Source organism: Sander vitreus, chromosome 4, assembly GCF_031162955.1.
Source record: "Sander vitreus isolate 19-12246 chromosome 4, sanVit1, whole genome shotgun sequence".
In the NCBI taxonomy this organism is placed as follows: Eukaryota; Metazoa; Chordata; class Actinopteri; order Perciformes; family Percidae; genus Sander; species Sander vitreus.
Window position 1 is genome coordinate 29,538,415 of NC_135858.1, and position 22,354 is coordinate 29,560,768.

The following is a 22,354-nucleotide window of genomic DNA, read 5'->3' on the forward strand; positions in this document are numbered from 1 at the left end:
CTTAATTGCAAATATTACAATAACAATACTCTAGGCGCGACCCGACCCCGGATAAGCGGATGAAGATGGATGGATGGATGGATAGGCTAAACAATTATCTAATTATGCAGTAAAAAAATGCCCTGAGGTTTCAACCTGTCAATTAAAAAAAAAAAATAGTACAGCAGAACAGCAAAGTGACACTACATCCTTTGGAATTTAAAGAGATAATCCACAGACCTGGCTGGGAGCAGTGTCATGTAGGAACTATGGTAGGAAAAAGATAGTTCCAACATGGAACTTACTCACCACCAGGTCTGTGAGTTGTCTTGAGTAAACGGGTCATGATTTATAAAAAAAGACATTGCTGTTGAGTTTTTCCAAATGCCTTTATTTATTTTTTTGGCACCACAAGCCGAGCGCCGTCTAGTTTCATCATATTGGAGAGAAGGCAAACATTACTATGGCCGGCATCTCCAACACTGGCCGACTCACACCAAAACATAACTACGTTGATAAATAGCACTACAGGTAAGAGGGGAAATATGTATTTTTGATTTTGGCAGTTCTTCAACCAAACCTTAACTAAAGTTATGGAAGATCAGTAAAGTTTCATATTATTTTTGTAAGTGATGATTTATAAGGGTTTTGGAAGCCACCGACAATTTGTTACAGTTATCGCATCAAAAAAGTTAAGGGTAACTTTTCAACCCTATTTCCCCATGTTTTTTTGTCTACGTGGCTGATGGGAACAACAATCTTTGACATTGGTCCAGTATTAACCGAGATCGCTGCAGTCGGCAGCGGCGAAAAAGCTACAATGTAACGTTAACGGGCAATTGCCCACCTAACCCAATTCCATCCACTAAAAGTGCTGTTTTTGCCACTGACAGGCTCAGATTATTATTTTAAGTGTCTGACAGCATTATGGAAAGGATCCCTACGGAGATAGACCTTTTTGTTAAAGAGTAAGATCCTTTTTGCTTAACACAAACAGCCCCAAAATCGCCATCGCCAAACCAGTAACAAAACAAAATAGTAATTGTATCACTGTAAAACACATCTAATCCAAAGTCGTCAGAAAAATAAATAAAACTATCATAAGCTGTTTTGGTTTTTATTTCCACTGTTCCAACAATCACCACTGTGGTTTGGTTGAATAAACCCTTAATTCACCCATTTACATGTGAAAATATGCTGGCTCTATACATGCTAAAAGTATTGTTTATTTAAATGGAGTTGGTGGAATGGTGGATTTGGCAATGGCAATTTCAGAGCTGTTTCTGGTTAAACAAAAAGGATCTTACTCTTTAATAGAAAGGCCTATCTCTGTAGGGATCCTTTCCATATTTTAGTCATCCACTTTGAATACTAATCTGAGCCTGTCAGTGGCAAAAACAGCATTTTAGTGGACGTAAATTGACGATGCACATTTTCCCTATGGATTATAGAGTTCTCGCTCAATACTGGACTAAATTTCAAAGATTTTTGTTCCCTTCAGTCACTTACACACCAATGCATGGGGAAATAGCATTCAGGCTGAAAACAAAGGAGAATACCATGTAATATGTGTCATGTTTTTCATTTAGTTTGGACAAGTCCTCCAAATTAAACAGGATGGGGAGGACAGTCTCAGCTAGGACTGATGAGACAGTTTTAGACCTGATAAAATTGCATCTGTGTATTTTAACCTCCATTTCCTCTTGCATCCTGAGTGGTAAACCACTACTTTCCACTAAGGAAACACATTTGACTGTGTGGGTTTGCTGTTGATGTATCGTTGCTCAACGGCTGCACGAAGCATTCACTTTTAACTCAATGCTATTAGTCTTTTGATCTCCAATCGCTCTTTCATCCTGTGTCATAAGCCACAAGTTTCCACTGAGGCTACAAGTGTTACAGGGTTTCCTGTTGATCAGACATTGCTCAGCGGCTGCATAAAGCACTGATGCAGATGACACTTAGACCTAAGAAGTACAAGAATCACAAATACTTCACTTAATGCTCTCAAACAAGTAATTGAATATAAAAATCGATCATTACGAGTCTGGATCTGCGAAATACGACAATGAACAGCTGTGTCGTGAAACTCTGCATATTTCTGTTCCTTGCAGAGGGTAAGTAATTTTGATTTTACTTTTTCATTAAAATGAAAAGAACACTTTAGAATTACCATCGGTAATACATGGTAAGTTAATAGTTAATTAAACCAGGGTTTTCCTCAGAAAAGTTGGCGACCGGGCCTTACAGTTTCTATTCCTATAGTTTCAATTACTATATTATAGTGTATATTTATTTTACGTTCTGATAACTTATACTGTCATATTTTGTGGAGGTGGAGATTGTGCAACTTAAAAAGTGTGTTTCCTGTTGTAATTGCAATAGTTAAATAACTGGATTCTCTTAGTGTGTTTTTAAAATGTTCTAATGAAGGATTTGTGCAATTGAGAAATTTAATTTTCTCTTTCACTTATGTTGTTATAATAATAATAATAATAATAATAATAATAATAATAATAATAATAATAATAATAATAATATATATATATAAAACCTGACCTTTCTGGCCTTTCTTGATTCAAAATCATCAATGATGTTATCGTATGAAATCTGCTCGCCTTGAATGATTGATATTGACGAAAGGGCCAGTGAGCCGTTCCTGGGACATGGTTGACCTCAGGTGTGACTTGATCAACTTTAGTTTTGAAAAGCTCCTCTCTGCTTGAGCCACATTGACTTGCAGAGTAAGTGCAATGCCATATTTTATGTTATTGTAACAGGTTATTTTGGCACACATCATCACATTTTATAGATTATTTGTTAAAGCAGAGATCTTCAACAGGGGGTCAGAGACACCTATGGGGTTCTCAGAGTTACTGCCGGGGGCCTCCAAATTATTTTTCTATGGTATGGTATGGCACCAAAAAAAGGTATGTATAAAGTAGTGCTGTCAGTTAAACGCGTTATTAACGGCGTTAACGCAAACCCAATTTTACAGCGTACATTTTTTTATCGCGAGATTAATGTTCTTTTTGGCCTAGCAAACTTGGCCTAGAGTTTTTTTCACATGCTGTTGCAACAACTAGTAACGTTAGAAAAACTACAACACCTCACCGGATCTAGGTAGACCGGAAACAAAACAACAGGCACGCCGCACACACTTGTTTGGGCTTGCGAGCCGGCCAAAGAGTACTAGGCTAACGTTACGTTTTGAGAGGATGGCGAGCGCGAGACGCCGAAATGGATGCCAATAAGATTCTGAATGGAAAGTTCACTTTTAAAAAGTTGCCAAATGGTTCCACTGACAAGACCAAAGTGATTTTGTCGTTGTGAACTGAGCTATCATCGCAGCAGGTCCAGTCTGAAATACCACTTGATGGCCAAGCACACAGCTGATGCGAATTCTACCCCCCCTCGTCAAAGCCAGGCGACAAAAGCACAAAGCAAGCCGATCCACTTTTCCATGTTGATAAGAGCATTAAAATGAAGAAAAAAAAAATTGGACAAAAATAAATCTCTGGACATTTACAATAGATACAATTGTGCGATTAATTGCGATTAATTGCAAGTTAACTATGACATTAATGCGATTAATCACAATTAAATATTTTAATCGTTTGACAGCACTAGTATAAAGGCTTGAGGCCTACCTACACGTTATTGTTTAATATGCAACTACATTTTGTACAACATATGTGGGGGGTCCCTGCATCTCTATTTCAGCTAAGGGGTCCTTGGCTTAAAAAAACATTGAAGACCCCTGATGTAAAAGATTTAATGGGGCCATAATAATGTTAGTTGATGAGTTGAAAAAAGAGGTTGCACTTCAACTCTGGAGATTCTCTGGGGAGTGCTAAACCCAAAATCAAATAGGCCTGTTCCAAAAAGTGAAGATAAGGTTAAGTTAAGCAGGACAAAGTACTGTCATTTCACTTATTTCATTAGGCTCATATAAAAATAAATCAACACTGACGCATTTCGGCACAAAGCCTTCTTCTGAACGATTCTTTTGTTACTTGATGCTTTATAAACCACTTATTAACCATTAACTAATTATTATAAGCATCAGTTAAAACTTTAAAATAGCCATCCAAATAAAATGGTTATTTGGTTTGGTTTAGATGGTTTACAAAACAAGTATTTTTAGGTTTGTACAGGGAACGACCCAGAGGATCTCAGGTTAGGTTTAGGCTCAGACGAGGTGGGAAGATCAGCTATATATTTAGAAGCTAATCCAGTACGAGCATTAAAAGTGATCATTACAATTTAAAATCCACTCTAAAATGGACTGGAAGCCAATGAAGTGATTTTAAAATCGGAGTTATGTGTTCTCTTCTGTCATGAGTCTGGCTGCGACATTTTGAATGAGTGGAAGTTTATTGAGTTTTTTTTTGTGAGAGGCATGAGAAAAGGGCATTGCAGTAATCTAACCGGTCTGAAATGAATGCATGTATGATTGTTTTTGGCAGGTAAATATCTTTATTATCCAAAGTTGAATTCACTTTCAATTTACCGTTTATTCATCATGGTAATTATAAAGTGTTACAGGTAACGGCTATTTTTTATGCTATCTGTGTGTTTAAAAGAAATATCTAATTGTATGTAGCACTTTGCAAAAACGACAATATGCTTTAAGATCTGGGACAGGAAACAAAAAGCCAAAGCCATAATATAGAGGTTGAAAACGGATGCACATTGAAAAATGTACAGCGAGCTGCAGCAGTAATGTTGTAGACAGTGTTGGCAGCGTGGCGACTTTCTCGCTAGATTTAGCGACTTTTCAGACCCTCAGCGACTTATAAATACATTCAAATATATTTATGTATAGCGGAGACGAGACGGCGGAATGGGAGCATGTCTTACAGGTCTCATAATACATGCATGAATGGGAGTGGATTGGCTAGCAGAAACAAAGCCCCTTGAGCTGAAATGGATAAAGAAAAGGGTCTTTTGAATGGCAAGTTGAGTTTCAAAGCCCTTCCAGGTGGTTCTCTCCACAAGACTAAATTTATTTGCATGTAATGTTGAACTCAGTTACCACCGGAGTACATCCAGTCTCAAACAGCACTTGAGCACTGAAAACAATATCCCTTTTGAAGTACATTTAAAACAGATTAAAAAAAAGTGTGAGTGATCTTGTAAAAATGTATTGGAAACATTCCTTCTGTATACAGTATTTGTTAGAGGAGTGAATTTGCTCAAGAATCAATATGTTGGCTGAAAGCCTACTGTGAAATTGCGCACAGGTTTCAGCAAAATTGGCCCGTGTGACGAGTAGCGTATTTAAGGTGGGAATGGTCATACGGTTCCTCTCGTCAGTCCATGTGTTGTTCATGAGCAAAAAGATCCGCTCAATGGGAGCATTTGTGCCTGGTAGACACATGGCGAACTGACAAAGGAGACCTACATTTTTGAACGGAATCTCCCTGCTTTTGAAATGCGCGAACATTTCCACCCAGCGCTCGTCCCTGGAGGGACTGGTTAAAACGAGACAGATAATAAGAGGCATTGCGACAATGTTTACAAAGATACATTGCAACGCTGGCTGCACAGATTATGCAGACACAGACCGCTACGATTGACTGACACACACGCACACATTGTTAAAATCATACGCTGGACGCTTTATTAGTCTTTCTACGTGGGTTTAGTTAATGATCGGGCTATAATAAGACCACGTTGGCTATGTAATCGCTGACAACGGGGACATTTCATAGTGGTTGGTGTAAACCGGGACATTTTAGCGTCCCGACAGGCTTTTGTCGGGACTCGGGACACACAACTCAGAATCTGGACTGTCCCGGTCAAACCGGGATGTCTGGTCACCCTACCTTATGGCGAAGTCTTCAGTGGGGTTAAAGCTTGTGTTGTTGCTGTTGTTTTTGGCGCTGTTACTTCCAACTGCTTTCTTCTATTTCTGGGTCAAAATATAATCAGGTTTTTAAACTGCATGTAAACGCATTGACTCAGTGATCAAACAGTGTGTTTACATGCAGCTTAAAAACCCCATCATATTTGGGTTAAGGCAACACCACGGTCTCTCAAACACCATGTAAACACTGCATTGGTTTTTGACCCGAAAATAAAAGAGAGCAGTTGGAAACAACGGTGCCAAAAACACCAGCAACAACACAAGCTTTAAACCTTTAAACCCACTGAGGACTTCACCATGGCAAGTACTATCATTAAGACCCATTTCTGGGACCATGAGTAATCCATGTTCTCGATGCTTTCCAAGGTGTTGTGATTTTGACAAAAGTCAACCAGAAGAAAAATGCTTATTCTAGTTGTGCGTTGGCAGAGCGCCCTACTGTAAAGTCACTCCCATCATTCTTCCCACTCTTCCCAGCTCATGTATACTGAGAGAAATGGCAATAACCCAATTATTCACTTAACCAGGGGAGAGAGAGAGAGAGAGAGAAAGAGAGAACTTATCCGTACAATTACAATCCGTAAATAAATAAAGTTGAACATACCACGTCTTTTGCAGTTAAAGATGTAATAATCTTGTTATGGTCTGTAAACATAGAGTCAGTAATCTTGTCATCTTCCTGCATCTGATATAGAATGGAAACTTTCAAGTGCTCAGACGCCATGCTTTGCATATCAGCTACAAGGTAGTGCACTCAGAGAGAGAGAGAGAGAGAGAGAGAGAGAGAGAGAGAGAGAGAGAGAGAGAGATCATTTTACTTTGAAAGAAGCAGTACCTGAGCTGTCGGTACAAAATAAAAGTAAAGTGGGAATGTAAGACAAAATGAAAGACAAAAATAAACATGTAACTAAGACATATCAAACGCACAGAACCAGAGACTGCTATACAAATAATATAGATTTTATTAACATCCCAGTTAGAGAACCTAGAGAATGCAGGCCATACAGCGTGATGGCATACAATATATAGCCTCTACAGAAACCATCAAAAACCCAATAAGCAGACAAAAAAAAAAGAAACAGGGTGGGGTTAAACTGCACTCAGAGGGACACATGTAGAGTTAAGCTCCAACAAAAGAATTTGTCACAAAATATGAAGGCAATTTATAGATAATCCCAACATGACACACAAACCAATTCACACAGTTCTACACACTCAAAATGTCTATTGACAACACACTAAGGTAGCTTAAACCACAAAAACATGCATGCAAGATGGCTCCTCTACCAACACAGCAGAAACCCCACACGAAAAACCAATTCAAAACGGCCCATAGAGTAGGTTAGTTAAAGGCTAAAACTGGGGGAAACAGTGGTTGGCTCATTTTGCAGTGTCTTTGTTTAAAACTAGAAAATCACAGATACAAAGGCTATACAGTTAAACAGTTAAAATCATACAGTTAAAAGGCTATACAGAAGAAAATTTCACAAAAACTTTTGCAAAACATGCAATAAAATAAAATGATTATACTTATCAAAGATATAATAGTCCCTTTACACTTGGAGGTGACTGGAAAGTACATTTATAAAAATAAATATATAGATAATGTTAATATTACATAAAAGACCTTATTAACCCACTTAAGAACATCTCCATTTGGCATGAGCGTACCTTATTTCTTGGCTGATGTGCCTGAGCAATCACTCAAATTGTTTGTCCCTCACCCAACATGAGGAATCTAACAAAGAACAGGTTTTGTCATTTAACAAATCTTTAATATGGTGGGAAAAAAATACTTGCTGACTAAACAGTTCAATGTTCACTAAAATAATACTTTAAGATACATTTTACATCAGGAATAGGGCCTACCCCATCAAACAAAGGCGGGTCTCGGCTGCTTTCTCAGGAGTATCTTAGGGGGCTTTCACACCTGCCTCATTTAGTTCTGTTGAATCTTACTAGAGTTGGTTTCCCCCCTTGGTGCTGTTCGTTTGGGCAGCTTGTAAATGCAGCAATCGCACTCGGATGCGCACCAAAAGGGTACACTTTCAAGAGAATTCTGGAGCTGTTTGTTTGTGGTGAGAACGTGATCCGACCTCGAACCGACGCAACTACTAGGTGTACTGCGCAAGTTTGAACAAAATAGCTCCTGTAGTCAAGCTCGCCGTCACTCCCATCTCAATGGTTCAATGTTCAAACCAGCCGGAGCTAAAGTTGGAGAAAGACACCGGCAGAGCAGAGCGAAGTCTCAGTGAGCAGAGTAGACTTAGTAATGTCGCTCGCGAAACAATGTCTGAAAAATGATTTGTATGAAATTAGCTGGTTTGACCATGGAGATGCAAGAAATACGCAATAGTCCCTCCTGTCTTTACTTTCTTGCTCCGACACATCTGACCCATATGCGGAGTGAACGTTCTTGCGTGATTTGAAATGATTTGGTTCACTTGGCTTTTTCTCAGTTTGGAACAAAACCGAACCAAGGGGAAATCAATTGATTCGGACCAGAGCAAACAAACTACAGGTGCGAAAACGCCCTTAGTGCAGGAAGAAATGCCCGAGCAAGCTCTCCACCCCCGTTTAAACTCTGCCTCTTGTCTGAGTCCTAGTGCTATGGCTTCCTCTTTCCTTCCCTCCCACACATTTTTGACAAACGAAGTTGACATTGAAGTTGATCATATCATCTGTTGCTACAACAGTAATATCTGTTTTGTCATTCCAGGTACTCTGGGAGCAGAGATAACCATCAATGTGAGGACTAGTGCTTCAGTTACGCTTGTATGTTCCACAAATGAGGACTTAACAAAGTGTTACTGCTCTTCATTCTCTAAGCATTGCTGTACGGACAGGACAGTTCTGGTCTTTCCTTCTACAACCAACAATTCTGAGAAATATTTCGAGTTATCTGGACTCAAGCACAGTAACTCAGGACTGTATGCGTGCTACAACCAGAAAATTGGGCAAAAGTACACATTAAATGTGTTGGAAGGTAAGTCAATTTGTTAGATAGCTATTTTTGCACTGTTAGCACAGATGTTTTTGTGATTTTGTTTGTAAGACTGAAGTTATTTGAGCACTATGGAAAAGGTTTGTGCCACATATAAAAAATTTATTTAAATTCTTCATAGATATATTCAAATCATACTAGACATGAAGAATACGGATTCACACTTTCCTGTCTGCAACTATATTCATTAGGAGTCTTTAATGTTTTACATCTACATATATTGTATTAAATGAAGTTGCGTATTAAACTGGGTCTACATTAACGTGTAGGGTGGCCTTAAGCCTTTATACATACATTTTTAATGCATAGAATACTAAGCTATAAAAACAATATTTGTTGGCATGATTTTATGAATCATGTTTAGTGTTAAACATACAGTAAATCCTTTGGATTAAAGTTTTAGTGCGTAACTTTTTGATATTAACGAATGTCGGTTACAAAACCTTTAACTGTATCTGTGGATGGCTACGTGGTTGACTAACTTACCTATAGGCTAGTAAACCATCATTAATGGTTTTTTTTTTCAACAAATAGGCTGATTTATATTTGCTAATAATATTTTGGATTCATGTTAAGACATTTAAGTTTTTTTTAAAACAATAATTTGGTGCCCCCCCAACCCCAGAAGTAACTGTGAGGAGCCCTAGGGGTCCCGAAACCCGAATTGTTGTGTATACGTTTTTTACGCTCTCATAAGAACCCGTTCACGAGAATGCTTTGAATTAACTCAAAAAACTTGTAAACAATACAATCAAATGGTACAAAAATGTATTATTATGATATCCTCTCATTTGAAAAAAGGTGTTATTTTTGTGAAATTAAGCTTTCCACTACATTGATTGTCATACAGTATACTTCTATCTTCTATCTAATAACCTAGTTCACCTTTTCCCCAACCCGCTCAATCCCATACATCATCAGCAAAGTTTCCACAGATTATAAATAAAGCACTGCACTTTCATTGAAGCTCAATAACCTGACCGATGTATAACTCGGTCTCTCTCTACTGTGAACTCTATTTGCGCATATTAGTGACACCAAAGTAAAAGTTACTAAACGGATTGCATCAGTTGAACTGTGCTCAGAGCCCACTAATTGTTTTTGTTGTTGATTTTGTCAGATCAAAACCAAACTCTTGTGATTGGGACTGTGGGACAATCAATAGTTCTATCAAGCAGCAATAAACTGGACATCATGGCCGCCTCGGAGAAACACTGGTGCCGCTTGGACACTGCAGATGTCTGTCAGCCAAACACGGTCATGGGTCCTGAAAATGGACCCAGAGGGGATTTCCAGATCCTGGATGCTGACAGCTCCTTCTCTCTGGAGAAACGCAACGTAACACACAACGATACAGGATCCTACAGATTGACACTGATTTTTCCAAGTCAGACAAAGGTCTATGTAGTGAAACTCCAGGTTAAAGACAAAGACAATAATTTGCAGATCATACATGTTCCAGATAACCCCAAGCTTGAGATCACATGCGAGTATTCCCAGGAGTTGCAACATTTTTCGAAATCTTGGCTATGTGACAATTCAGAGTGTCCCGACACAGTGAGGAGTGTAGAAGATAGATTCAAGTCCTCCCTAGTGTTGACTCTTGATCATGCGCCTTGCTCAAAAATTAAACAGTTCATGTGTGTGGCAAAGACTTCAGGGAGCCATGAGAATTCCAATGTTTATTTTAAACCTTATAAGCCAAATCGTATTTCACTTGTAAAAGACTTACCTCATATAAGAAACAGAAGACTGAACATAAACATGTACAGTCTGCTTAAACTCAGTTGTTGGCATGACAATTATTATTTCAAACCTTTTTGGTGTAGAGTGAGTGGCTACCACTGTACCTCTGTGACGGAGAATATAATAGAAAATTATGACAAAACCATATTGGAAATGTGTGTCACGCCAAACGATAATAACAAAACATATCGCTGCACGTCCAGCATGGGGACTTCAGATGTTACACTTGCTGTTGTGGGTATGTACAGTACAATATTTACATACACTTTTTACCTTTATTTTTTCCCCAAATATAAAGCATATCTGTTCTTTTTGTTCCATTGTCATGACGTTTGTGATAGATGACACTTTGTGACAAAATTGAAGGTCAAAACTAAGTTTAATGTAAACTAGGAAGACAAACTGTGGCAAAATGCAATGACTTAATTGGAAGTGAAAACAATATAAAGAAAAATATCAAATAAAATCCAAGTCAGGGTTCATTTGAAAAAGAATAGATTAGGGCTGTCAGCAATGAGATTAAAGACGCATATAACGCGTTATAATTGTGTTCATCACTTTAATCGTGTGCACCAAAGATTCTTTATTTTACACAGTCACTGGTGCTATTACCAAATAATCTTTGCTACAAAGAATTGCTATGCTCTAGAATCTTTGGCAGCCACTATTTTGACCCTTTGTGGCACCTTTACTTGTTGTCAAGCTGCCACAGACACTTTCTACCTCCTGCTGCAGCCATGGAGATGAACAACAAAGTTCTAAATTGCGCGTTTTACTTAAAAAAATTCCCAGATGACTCCGTCGACAAGTCAAAAGCAATATGCACCTTGAAATGGAACTAAAATATCATTGAAGCACTTCAAGTTTAACTATCATCTACGAGCTAAGCATGCAGCTAGTACAGCTAATCAGGTTGATGCTTCAGGCAAAGCACTATTTTGGAGAGTGCAAGTTGCCACAGACCTGTAAGCATTGGTCATTCATTCAAACACTTATGTGACATGCACTTCTTTGCTTCTTCTTCCTGTGAATGTCCGGTGTCAAAAGTAATGGAGGAAGTAGTGTGACATTTTTCACGGTTAGCACTGCAAAATCTCATAGGGAGGAGATCTGTGTGTAATGGATGAAGTGTGTCTGACTTGGAAACTGGCAACCGCCATCTTTCCGTAACCTTAACCTTAAGTTCCTTATCCAAACCCAAACCTTATCCAAACCAAATCATACTCTATGAATTGTTTTGATATGGATTGTTTTGGAAGGCAATGACAAACCGGTTTTGACATTTAGGTATAAGGACATAGAAAGTACAAAACGTACAAAAACATAAACCCATCTCAAACTAGTCCATCAATAGTGTACGATGCTGCACTCCCCAACTACATTGTTAGTTTTTCTTTTCCTTTTTACCTCCAATGCCAATACTTTTAAATGTCCTGCTTTTTATATCAGTGCATGGCAACTAAAGCATGGTTAAGGTTACATAAATGTATTGGTAACTATGGAAAAGGATTAGGGCCAATGTGAAAAATGTATTTAAGTTCTGAGAAAAAAAAGTCGCACTCTAAGGCCTGCGTCCAGACTAAGTCACTATTTACATTTTAGGGCAATGTTGTTTTCCTACAATGCACTGTATTATTTAGTGAATACACAATAATATATAGGCTTGCAAGTCCAGCTGAAGTGATTAGCCGATTTAACACTCAGTTGACTGTTTGGATCATTTCCACTTTCTAAAATGTGAAGATATTTCTGCATTGAGTACTTTTAATTTTAATGCTTTAGTACATTTTCCTGATTTTACTTTTTATTTTTTTGTTTTGTTTATTTCGATCACATTGATTCACAACATCACATACATAACATAAATTGTAAAAAAAACTATAACAAAGTCACCTTAATTCATACAGTGTCATCTTAACTAGTTTCTAATCAATACTGACCGAAAAGGTGTAGGTTGAAGCATTTGCTTAGTACACTTACCCTTTTTACATTGTATTTTATTTATATTTTGTTCTTAGGTCCCTCAGAATCTTATCAATCTCATTAAATGAATTGATATGAATTTCTGTATGTTATATACATATTAACACACATGCTACGTGCAGAAGATATGAAACAAAACAAAATAAACAAAACATTGCCATACGCATTGCCATACATGTGGCCCTAATCTGCTTCCATAGTTGGTTTACAAAATGACAAATGTGTTTACAAGTCTGTGCAGGACACAAGCTCTGGTTTTGGACCCCATGAAGACTAGCTGGTCGTCTAGGCGTCAGCTAATGGGGATCCTTATAATAAATACAAATGGTCTTTTGCATGGAAGTCAGAGCTGTTGTTTTAAGCCTCCAACGTTGCCTTCCAGGTAGGTTAACCTTAACCCTAAACATAACCATTGCTGCGCAGCCTGGAAGGCGACGTTGGGGGCCTAAAACACCAAACACCGAAGTCAGACATGCTCCACACCCTTTCACCACCCCCACCTCACAGCCTTACTTCCTGCCTTGATGCATGACGGGCACACTACTTCCTGCACTGCTACTGCACGTTGGCATTGGACGTGTACATTGTGTTCACATGATATGAAATGTATGACATAAAATGTCTATCATTGTCAAAATACAGGGAGGTCAAGTTGCTGGCAAACCACCCACTGTTTGATCTTCCCTCGCTATACCACACTAAAGGAACATGGCAGACTAAGATGCATTCTGTGTACAGTGACATCTCATTGTACTTTCCATTTTACAGAACCTTCTTCTGATTCACTATACTTTCGACCTTGGAGGCCTGCCCCACCAGACGGTGGACTAAGGTTGTATTGCTTGTTATTTAATCATTTCATACATTATATATATAATTTTTTAGTATACTAGTATTTATTGCAGTCAGTGTAAATGTGAAGCTTCCTGATGGTAAATATTCCTGTCTTATTGATCCAACAGAAACCAGGGACACAATATAGGCATCTTAATAGTAGTGATCTGCATAGTCCTTATCATCAGCATTGTGTTAGTTACTGCCACCAAATGCAACAGTAAGTACCAACCCATATTTATAGAAACTATTGTTTATAATCAATAATAAGAATTGAGATTGTTACAATATGATTAATGTCCCACAATACAGCATGTATCATTTTAATTATATTAAGACAGTTTGACATATAAAGGATATTTGTGTTGATTTGGTTGGGTTTGGCTTTATTAAAGGGTCGTTTTTTTTCAACCTGGATCCTATTTTAACATGCATTAGTGTCTAAGTGACTAATATGAACAACAATCTTTGAAACTGGTCCAGTATTGAGCGACAACGTTGTGCAACTGCAAACCGGGCTGCAATGTAACCCTATAGAGCAAATGTGCATCGTCATTTCCATCCACTAAAAGTGCTGTTTTTGCCGCTGACAGGCTCAGATTATTATTCTAAGTGTCTGACAACATTATGGAAAGGATCCCTACAGAGATAGACCTTTTTGTTAAACAGTAAGATCATTTTTGTTTAACATGAAAGAGCCCTAAAACGCCAAACTCCCCAGACTCCATGGACCAACGTTCGCAAGTGGACCAATGTCCAAAAAGTGCAGTATTCTCAGCAGTAATGTTATGCTGAGGAAACACAATGGCTACCCTTGACCAGCAACATTTGTGAGCCTCTGATGCATTATGATTCTTTTTTTGGCAGTGATACAAACTGTTTGCTGATTACACTTTATGGCTGTATTGCATTTTAAATATTTCCTTACCTTGAGTAAGAACTAACTATAGTTTCATGTGTTAGGTCAAAAACTCAAGAGGTTGTTTGAAAGGAGAACACCACTGGCAGCAGTTGACATCCACGCAAATATGTACGCTAACGCAATTGCCCAATACTACAATCAGCAATGTGATGTGCCCCCACCTGATAAACAGGGCGGAGGTATGAACAATTTCTCTTATTTAACCATAATGTATTAAACTCTTTTGTACAGTTGAATATTACAGCTATACTAATCAACATTTTGTATATTAACAATGGATCAGGTGTGTATGATCAACGCATTCTCATGAACACGTTCATATGATATCGTAGAAAAACGTATGCATACCAATAATACATCAGCAGTGGTGGAATGTAACTAAGTACATTTGCTCAAGTACTGTACTTAAGTACAAATTTTGAGGTACTTGTACTTGAGTCTTTTCTTTTCATGCCACTTTCTACTTCTACTCCATTACATTTCAGAGAGAAATAATGAACTTTTTACTTCACTATATTCATCTGACAGCTTTAGTTACTAGTTACTTTACAAATTAAGATTTTTGCACACAAAACACATGTAGTTTTATAAAATCTGATGTTGTATTATAAATGAAACTACCCAACAATATACAGGCCTACAAGTCCAGCTGAAATGCTGTTTAATAGACCATTAAACACACAAGTGGTTGGATCGTTTCCAGGTTCTAAAATGTGAGGATTTTTCTGAATTGAGTAATTTTACTTCTAATACTTTAACTCAATATATTTTCCAAGGAGATGTTTTTATTTGATATAGGCTATTTATTTCATATAAGTTTTCTTTTACATGTGTTGCAGCTGTATGTTTTCGGACAGGGATGAAAACCAAACCAAACAGACAGCCTGTTTTAATGAAAGTGCCTGTGATATCACATATTTGACTTACAACTGAACATTTAGCCCACTTTGTAGAAAATACCGAGATACATATCGCGTATCGCCCTTTAGCCCTTTAGTTTGTTGAGAGGCGAAGGGATCGACACACTGGCGTCTGGGCAGGCAGACTAAAACACAAAAGTTGTAAGGATATTTCAGCCACCAACATTAGTTTGGAGATCCTATGCTCAGCTCTCTGCATAAAAGTTTCAGTTGCCTGTTTTTTCAAAGTCCAGAGACTGAATTTCAAACTGTGGACAGATGTACTGTTGTTGTGGATTTAACAGAGTTTAACAATAACTCATTTGAGCCAGAGATGGAGAATGATGCTGTCTGTCTTTATAGGGGACAACAAGGAGATCTCAAGTAGCTCAGATGATGCGGTGAGTCATACAGTACAACAGGAAATAATGCATGAAAGATGGAGTACATTATTTTCAGGTTCTGCAATGTTTTTTTTCTTCTACATAAAAAAAAAACACCCTGACTCTTGATAGTATTCTCAAATATTTATGGACAGTATTTCCCTATTTACGTGCTGTTTTACAATACATTTAGCTACAATACAGATTTTTGTTTGTTTCTTGTTTTGTCCCCAACTCAAAGATATGTACGACCATAGAGTAGTAAATACATTAGAAAATATTCACATTTAAGAAGCTGCAATCAGAGAATTTTTACCTTTTTTCATAAAAAATGACTCAAACCGATTAATTGATTATTAACATAGTTGCCAGTTAATTTATTAGTTGACAAATATTTAATTCCTTTTTGCAGCTCTAGTCTGTCTAGTCTTTGCATTTTAAGTGAAATTTTACATGGCAGTGAGGCTTTCCTTTGTTTGCGTCTGCTTCATATTTTAGGGACTGCTGTGTAAAAGTTATCATCAGAAATGGGGCTAAATATGCCACAAAGTATCAATTCTGTCAGTCCGTCAGTTTACAGAAGAATACAGTCCTCTTGATCAGAATGCATATTCATAATCAGCTTGTCTTATTAACTTTGCAGTGTAGTTCCTTGTCATTGCTGACTTTCACCTTGTTTCCCAGTTTGAGGAGTTGCCTGTTCGCCAAAAGAGGTCCTCCATGAAGAAAGAAACCGACTATGTCAGGGTTAAACCCGGAGGAGCAACTCGGTCTCTGAATGCCAATGCTTTGCTTAAGGACAGCAATGTGTATGGTTTGGGTAGAAAAGGTGAGGTGGGATACACCAGCAAGACAAAGACAGACAAATTGGTGAAAAAACAGGGTGAGGTCGGTGCTCAGAGTAGCTCAGGACGCAGGGACAACAAGGACGATGACGATGACTATGAAGTCAACTACACCCGTGTGACCATCAAAACCAAACACTGAGTTAAAGGTGCAATATGTAATATATTTACTGTATTAAATCAAAAAATTACCACAATGTGCCATCAGATATTAAGGAAACATGCTAAGTTGAAATACTATCTTTTCTGACAACAATGCTAATGCCAGTATTTTCTCCTTTTGAAATTTCCGTTCCATGACGGAATGTCTTTTTTAGTTTTGGCCTGTGTTGTTATCTACTGCCCATTTTGACAGCCAGGCCAGGTTGCCAGATATACCTGTAAAAACGTAATCCCAGCATGCTACAGCTGTAATGTACAGCCATGAAAGCGGAAAACAAACAAACAGGATCAATGGAGATAGATTCTACCCGTCTTAAAAGAAATGGCATGTTTCTAACAGTTGCATAATCAGAGACGTAACAAACCCCAGGTAAATATTGGAGATGTATTTGAAAGATGGAGACAGCTTAGAGCCCAAAAGGATGCAGAGTTGGCTAATTTCCTCCTGAACAGGTAAGCATTAGCTTCAGGCTAATTTATCACAGCTACAAGGGACGGGCATTTTATGTCATTTCAACATTTGTGTACTCACATTGAATTATATAGCTAGAGTACCTGAGTTGGTTACTCGCAAAAACAATTGAGACACAGCCAGTGAAGTAATTCTGACTGGTGCTGGCTAACGCCACCATGCTAACACGCGATAAATGCTAACGTTACCGGACGACCAGGCAAGCGGGCCACGGCTTTTTACAACCACCGACAGACTTATGACAGAAACCTCAAGTTTGTCTTCCTAATAATGTAAACATGCAATTTAACTTTGGCAAAACAACTGTGTAGCCTGTTCAGCAGCCGTAGCCGACCAACGGGGAGTCATTTTAAGCCAAGAAAGTGTGTCTGTCAGTCGCGTAGAGAGGACCGGACTGTGAGTTTGCAGTATTTTTAGCAGTTGTTGCCATCATTTTAAGCCGAGAAAGTGTGGCTGTCAGTCTGTAAGAGAGGCCTGCTAGGTCATGGTTTTTTAGCGGGTGTTGCAGTAATTTTAAGCTGAGATAGGGTGGCTGTCAGTCGGGTAAAGAGCTCCGCTTGAGCACGGGCTTTCATGACTGTCAACATAGCCAGCGTCTAACGTTAGCTACTCCGCTGTGCTGTGGAGTACTGTCTGGCTATGTGAGACAACATGGCATTTTCATCATGGCAACCCCCGTGGCCGGGGGGAGACGACTCCCCCAGTATTTTGAATTTGGACTGCAGTAACTATTTTAAACGCTAGCTGTCAGTTTTACATATTGCACCTTTAAGTAGCTACATGAACTGTAGAGTGTTGTCAGTGCAGAAGACAACATGATGGTGATGTTGAGTTGAGATAGTTGAATTATTGTCCCCTAAAACAGAGACATTTGGAAATGTTTTCAGCCACCAACATTAGTTTGGAGATCCTATGCTCAGCTCTCTGCATAAAAGTTTCAGTTGCCTGTTTTTTCAGTCATGAGACTGAATTTCAAACTGTGGACAGATGTACTGTTGTTGTGGATTTAACAGAGTTTAACAATAACTCATTTGAGCCAGAGATGGAGAATGATGCTGTTTGTCTTTTTAGGGGATGCCACGGAGATCTCAAGTAGCTCGGATGATGCGGTGAGTCATACAGTACAGGAAATAATGCATGAAAGATGTAGTACATTCTTTCTCTTTTACATAAAAAAACACCCTGACTCTTGATAGTTTTCTCAAATATTTATGGACAGTATTTCCCTATTTACGTGCTGTTTTACAATTAATTTTGCCACAATACAGATTTTAGTTTGTTCCTTGTTTGATCCCCAACTCAAAGATATGTACGGCCATAGAGTATTAAATACATTAGAAAATATTCACATTTAAGAAGCTGGAATCAGAGAATTTTTACCTTTTTTCATAAAAAATTACTCAAAGCGATTAATTGATTATCAACATCGTTGCCAGTTAATTTAATAGTTGACAACTATTCAATTCATTTTTGCAGCTCTAGTCTGTCTAGTCTTTGCACAAGTGACATTTTACATGGCAGTGAGGATTTCCCTCGTTTGTGTCTGCTTCATATTTTAGTGACTGCTGTGTAAAAGTTATCATCAGAAATGGGGCTAAACATGCCACAAAGTGTCAATTTTGTCAGTCCGTCGGTTAAGTCCTCTTGATCAGAATGCATATTCATAATCAGCTTGTCTTATTAACTTTGCAGTGTAGTTCCTTGTCATTGCTGACTTTCACCTTGTTTCCCAGTTTGAGGAGTTGCCTGTTCGCCAAAAGAGGTCCTCCATGAAGAAGAAAACCGACTATGTCAGGGTTAAACCTGGAGGAGCAACTCTGTCTCTGAATGCCAATGCTTTGCTTAAGGACAGCAATTTGTATGGTTTGGGTAGAAAAGGTGAGGTGGGATACACCAGCAAGACAAAGACAGACAAATTGGTGAAAAAACAGGGTGAGGTCGGTGCTCAGAGTAGCTCAGGACGCAGGGACAACAAGGACGATGACGATGACTATGAAGTCAACTACACCCGTGTGACCATCAAACCCAAACACTGACTCAAGTAGCTACATGAACTGTAGGGTGTTGATGAGTTGAGATAATTGAATTATTGTTGGATTGAAATTTCAAGCTTTCTAAACAGGTAGAGCAGGTCTGGCTCTCTTTTTGATGTTGACCCTTAAATCTCCCAGGGACCCTCAACTAGTCACAATGTGCTGTACGCAAATTGATTTTCCTAGGCTGCATTTACACTACTATGTTTTGGTTTAAAAACAAATATCTTTTGCTACGTTTACGCCTCACATCCACAGTACTCCGGTGTTTCTGATCCCCTAAAACGGAGACATTTGGAAACACTGCTGCCCCCTTTTTGGTTTGAAAACTCCGGGGTTGGTTGTAGTCTGGACGAGACGGAGACCTTTGGAAACGAGGATGCACGTCAGTCAGTCTTATTGGTTAGGTAGGCTTACATACCTTTCAGTAACAGTTCCACCTTGTTGTCGGTCCAAGCTAAGAAATCCCTGCTCTTACTTTTCACCATTGTTGTTCTTTCTCCAAAGTATTTTTTTGTATTTTCAATTTCTACATCCATGATTTTCAACCGCAGAGTAATGTCAGACAACCTGCTTCCAGTTAACACCAGCCCGCCAATGCCCGATCATTTTTTTCTCAAAATGACGCTTAAAAATTAAAATGTTGTAGTGTAGATGTAGCCCTAGGATGGCCAAGGCATGGCCTGCTACTCTGTCTCTGATTGGCTAGTATTCAATGTCTTTGTTGGTTTGATTGGTTAGGTTTAGGCATGAGGATTGAAATTAGTTAAGGTTAGGGTAAGAATACCAGGGTAAGCCTTGGTATTGGTGGGCATTTTTACAGGATTACAGCAGCTAAAGATGGATATTTTTCACCCTTTTTTCAGAGCAAAGAAGTTTTTTTTATTGCTGTCAGGGTGTAAAGACCATTTCAAACACTATGTGTGTATTGAAAATAATTACTATGCCTGCCTGTAAAAACACTGGGGATTTTGGAGGAAGTCTCTGATCTTGTAGTTTCCCAAACGACTTAATGTTACTAAAGAGACACATTTTAGTACACTTTCAGTATAGTTAAAGTATTAGAGTGACATCAAAGGCCATAGAGGTCTCAGTATGCTCTGATACAGGTCTAAGTCTGCCTTTTCTCAACTCGTGCATCTCACATCTCCTGATGTCAGCTTGTTCTAGGACGATCAAAACGCTCTACATCGGAACATTTTCTTTATATAGAAGCATTTATTTGACCGCTTACTCTATCTTTTATGTATTATCTGTCAATCCTTTTGTAATTTAATAATTATATTATCTGTTTCATACGTGTTACAGGCTGTACCAGTGTAATGTACTTTTTTTTTTAAATTTTTTGGCTTGTATTGCCTTTATTGATAGGACAGATTAAGTAAGGAAAGTGGGAGACAGAGGGGGGAATACATGCAGCAAAGGGCCACAGGTTGGAACCCAACAGGCAGCCGCTGCGACAAGGACTGAGCCTCTGTACATGGGGCACACGCTCAACCAGGTGAGCTAACCAGGTGCGTGTGTGCCTGACACTGCCTTGTACAATTTAAAGGTTAGTTTCAACCTGGACCCTTTTTTCCTATGCATTGGTGTCTATGACTAATGTAAACAAAAACCTTTAAAATAAAACATTAAAAAAATTATGGAAAGGATCCCTACAGAGATAGAGCTTTTTGTTAGAGTGAGATCCCTTTTGTTTAACATGAAACAGCCCCAAAATCATCATCGCCAAACCCACCAGACTCCATTTAAATAAGCAATACTTTAAGTATACTTTAAGGAACAGTAGAAAGATTAACCAAGACGGCTTTTGTGTTAATATTTTTCTTTGAATGAAGTGTGTTTTACCATGATAAAATTATTGTTTATTTAAATGGAGTCTGGTGAGTTTGGTGACTTCTGGGCTGTTTTGTAGGGATACTTTACATAATGGTTTCAGACACTTAGAATAATAATCTGAGCTTGTCAGTGGCAAAAACAGCACTTTTAGTGGACGGAAATTGATGGTGTGCAAGTGCCCATTAATGTTACATTTTAGCATGTTTCGCCGCTTCTCATTAAAAAGACAGGAGGGTAAAGGTCCTTGCACACTGAGTCAGAAATTTTATACGTTTTTTACATTGTGTCAATCATGTTTACACACTGCCTCTGAAACTTTAGTCCCTCATTAAAAAATAAATAATCAGATGAGTTTCAATTTTTCGGATTTTTGCATTCGTAGCAAGCATTTGCAGAGGTGTTTTGACACGTCAGAGCCACTGCCAGCCTCAAAACAGGATCAATTGGTTTGCGGAAATTAGGTGGTCTTTATTATTTTATGTGGCTCCAGTATTGCTAGCAAAGCATCAAACTGAGCCACTGACAGTAGTCGAAGTAAACTTTGAATGGATGGGGATAATCCTGCAGCTCCTTCATAAGGAGGTGGAACTTTCCTTGCTCTCTGCACAATTTTAGGATTGGATTGACCCAATATTTACTATTTCTTTTTCTCTTTTTAAGAAGAGAGAAGACAACAAAATCATCCTCACTGCTTGAAGTCTCTATTTTGTATTATTTTGCGAAATACTTCGCAAATATATTCATTCATGAGCATTAGATTCAGTGTGCAAGGTTTCTGTGCGTATGTTTTTTTTTGGATGACAGATACGAAAAAAACTGCTAAAAAATTTCTGACTCAGTGTGCAAGGACCTTAAGTCCTATGAAATTTAGTCACCTTTTATAAATTACTTTAACCAGACTACGAACTGAAATGTGAACAGCACCTTCTCACTACTATTTTCCCAATTACTCTTTAGTCACACTTGATTATAGAAACAGAGTTTAGACAGAACCTCTACAGATATAGCAATTGGTTCATTGACGAGAGATATACTGTAGGCATGCACCTTTTTGTTGCTTTAATTTTATTCAGTATCATTATTTACTATTTTTCTATAACTAATTGTTGTAGTTATTTTTAACCTTTCTCTGTTGGTAAAACTGTTTATAATACAATTCACTCTTCTGTGCACTGTAAATCTGTATTATAAGACATATATATTGTTTATTACAAATGTATAATTCTAACTGTTACACTTTGTATGGCCTCTCATGTGGCGAGCTGTGTTTTACATGTTTCATTGTTAAAACCACAATAAAAACTTAAAAATTAAATATTACTTATAGCAATTTATTGAACTAAACAAGTACACAACATGCGCCATAGTTTTTATTAGTTAT

General features: G+C 38.1%; 1 protein-coding gene across 1 annotated transcript; it reads left to right on the top strand.

Moving 5' to 3' along the window:
• The first annotated feature begins 1,917 nt into the window (after positions 1–1,917).
• Positions 1,918–22,282, top strand: LOC144517279 (uncharacterized). The gene is made up of 10 exons (XM_078249295.1): positions 1,918–2,096; positions 8,571–8,837; positions 9,976–10,839; positions 13,353–13,416; positions 13,547–13,638; positions 14,382–14,519; positions 15,603–15,640; positions 16,307–16,451; positions 18,173–18,210; positions 18,835–22,282. Exons 1-10 carry the CDS (start codon positions 2,048–2,050, stop codon positions 19,135–19,137), a joined length of 1,998 nt encoding a protein of 665 aa, XP_078105421.1. The 5' UTR covers positions 1,918–2,047; the 3' UTR covers positions 19,138–22,282.
• Positions 22,283–22,354: the final 72 nt, after the last annotated feature.

What these genes read in the sequence shown, in the direction of transcription:
- LOC144517279 (XM_078249295.1), top strand. Translation starts at nt 2,048, where the DNA reads ATGAACAGCTGTGTCGTGAAACTCTGCATATTTCTGTTCCTTGCAGAG. An exon ending in CAAGTAGCTCAGATGATGCG is followed by an intron (nt 15,641 to 16,306) that starts GTGAGTCATACA and finishes CTTGTTTCCCAG; the next exon opens with TTTGAGGAGTTGCCTGTTCG. An exon ending in GTATGGTTTGGGTAGAAAAG is followed by an intron (nt 16,452 to 18,172) that starts GTGAGGTGGGAT and finishes TTGTCTTTTTAG; the next exon opens with GGGATGCCACGGAGATCTCA.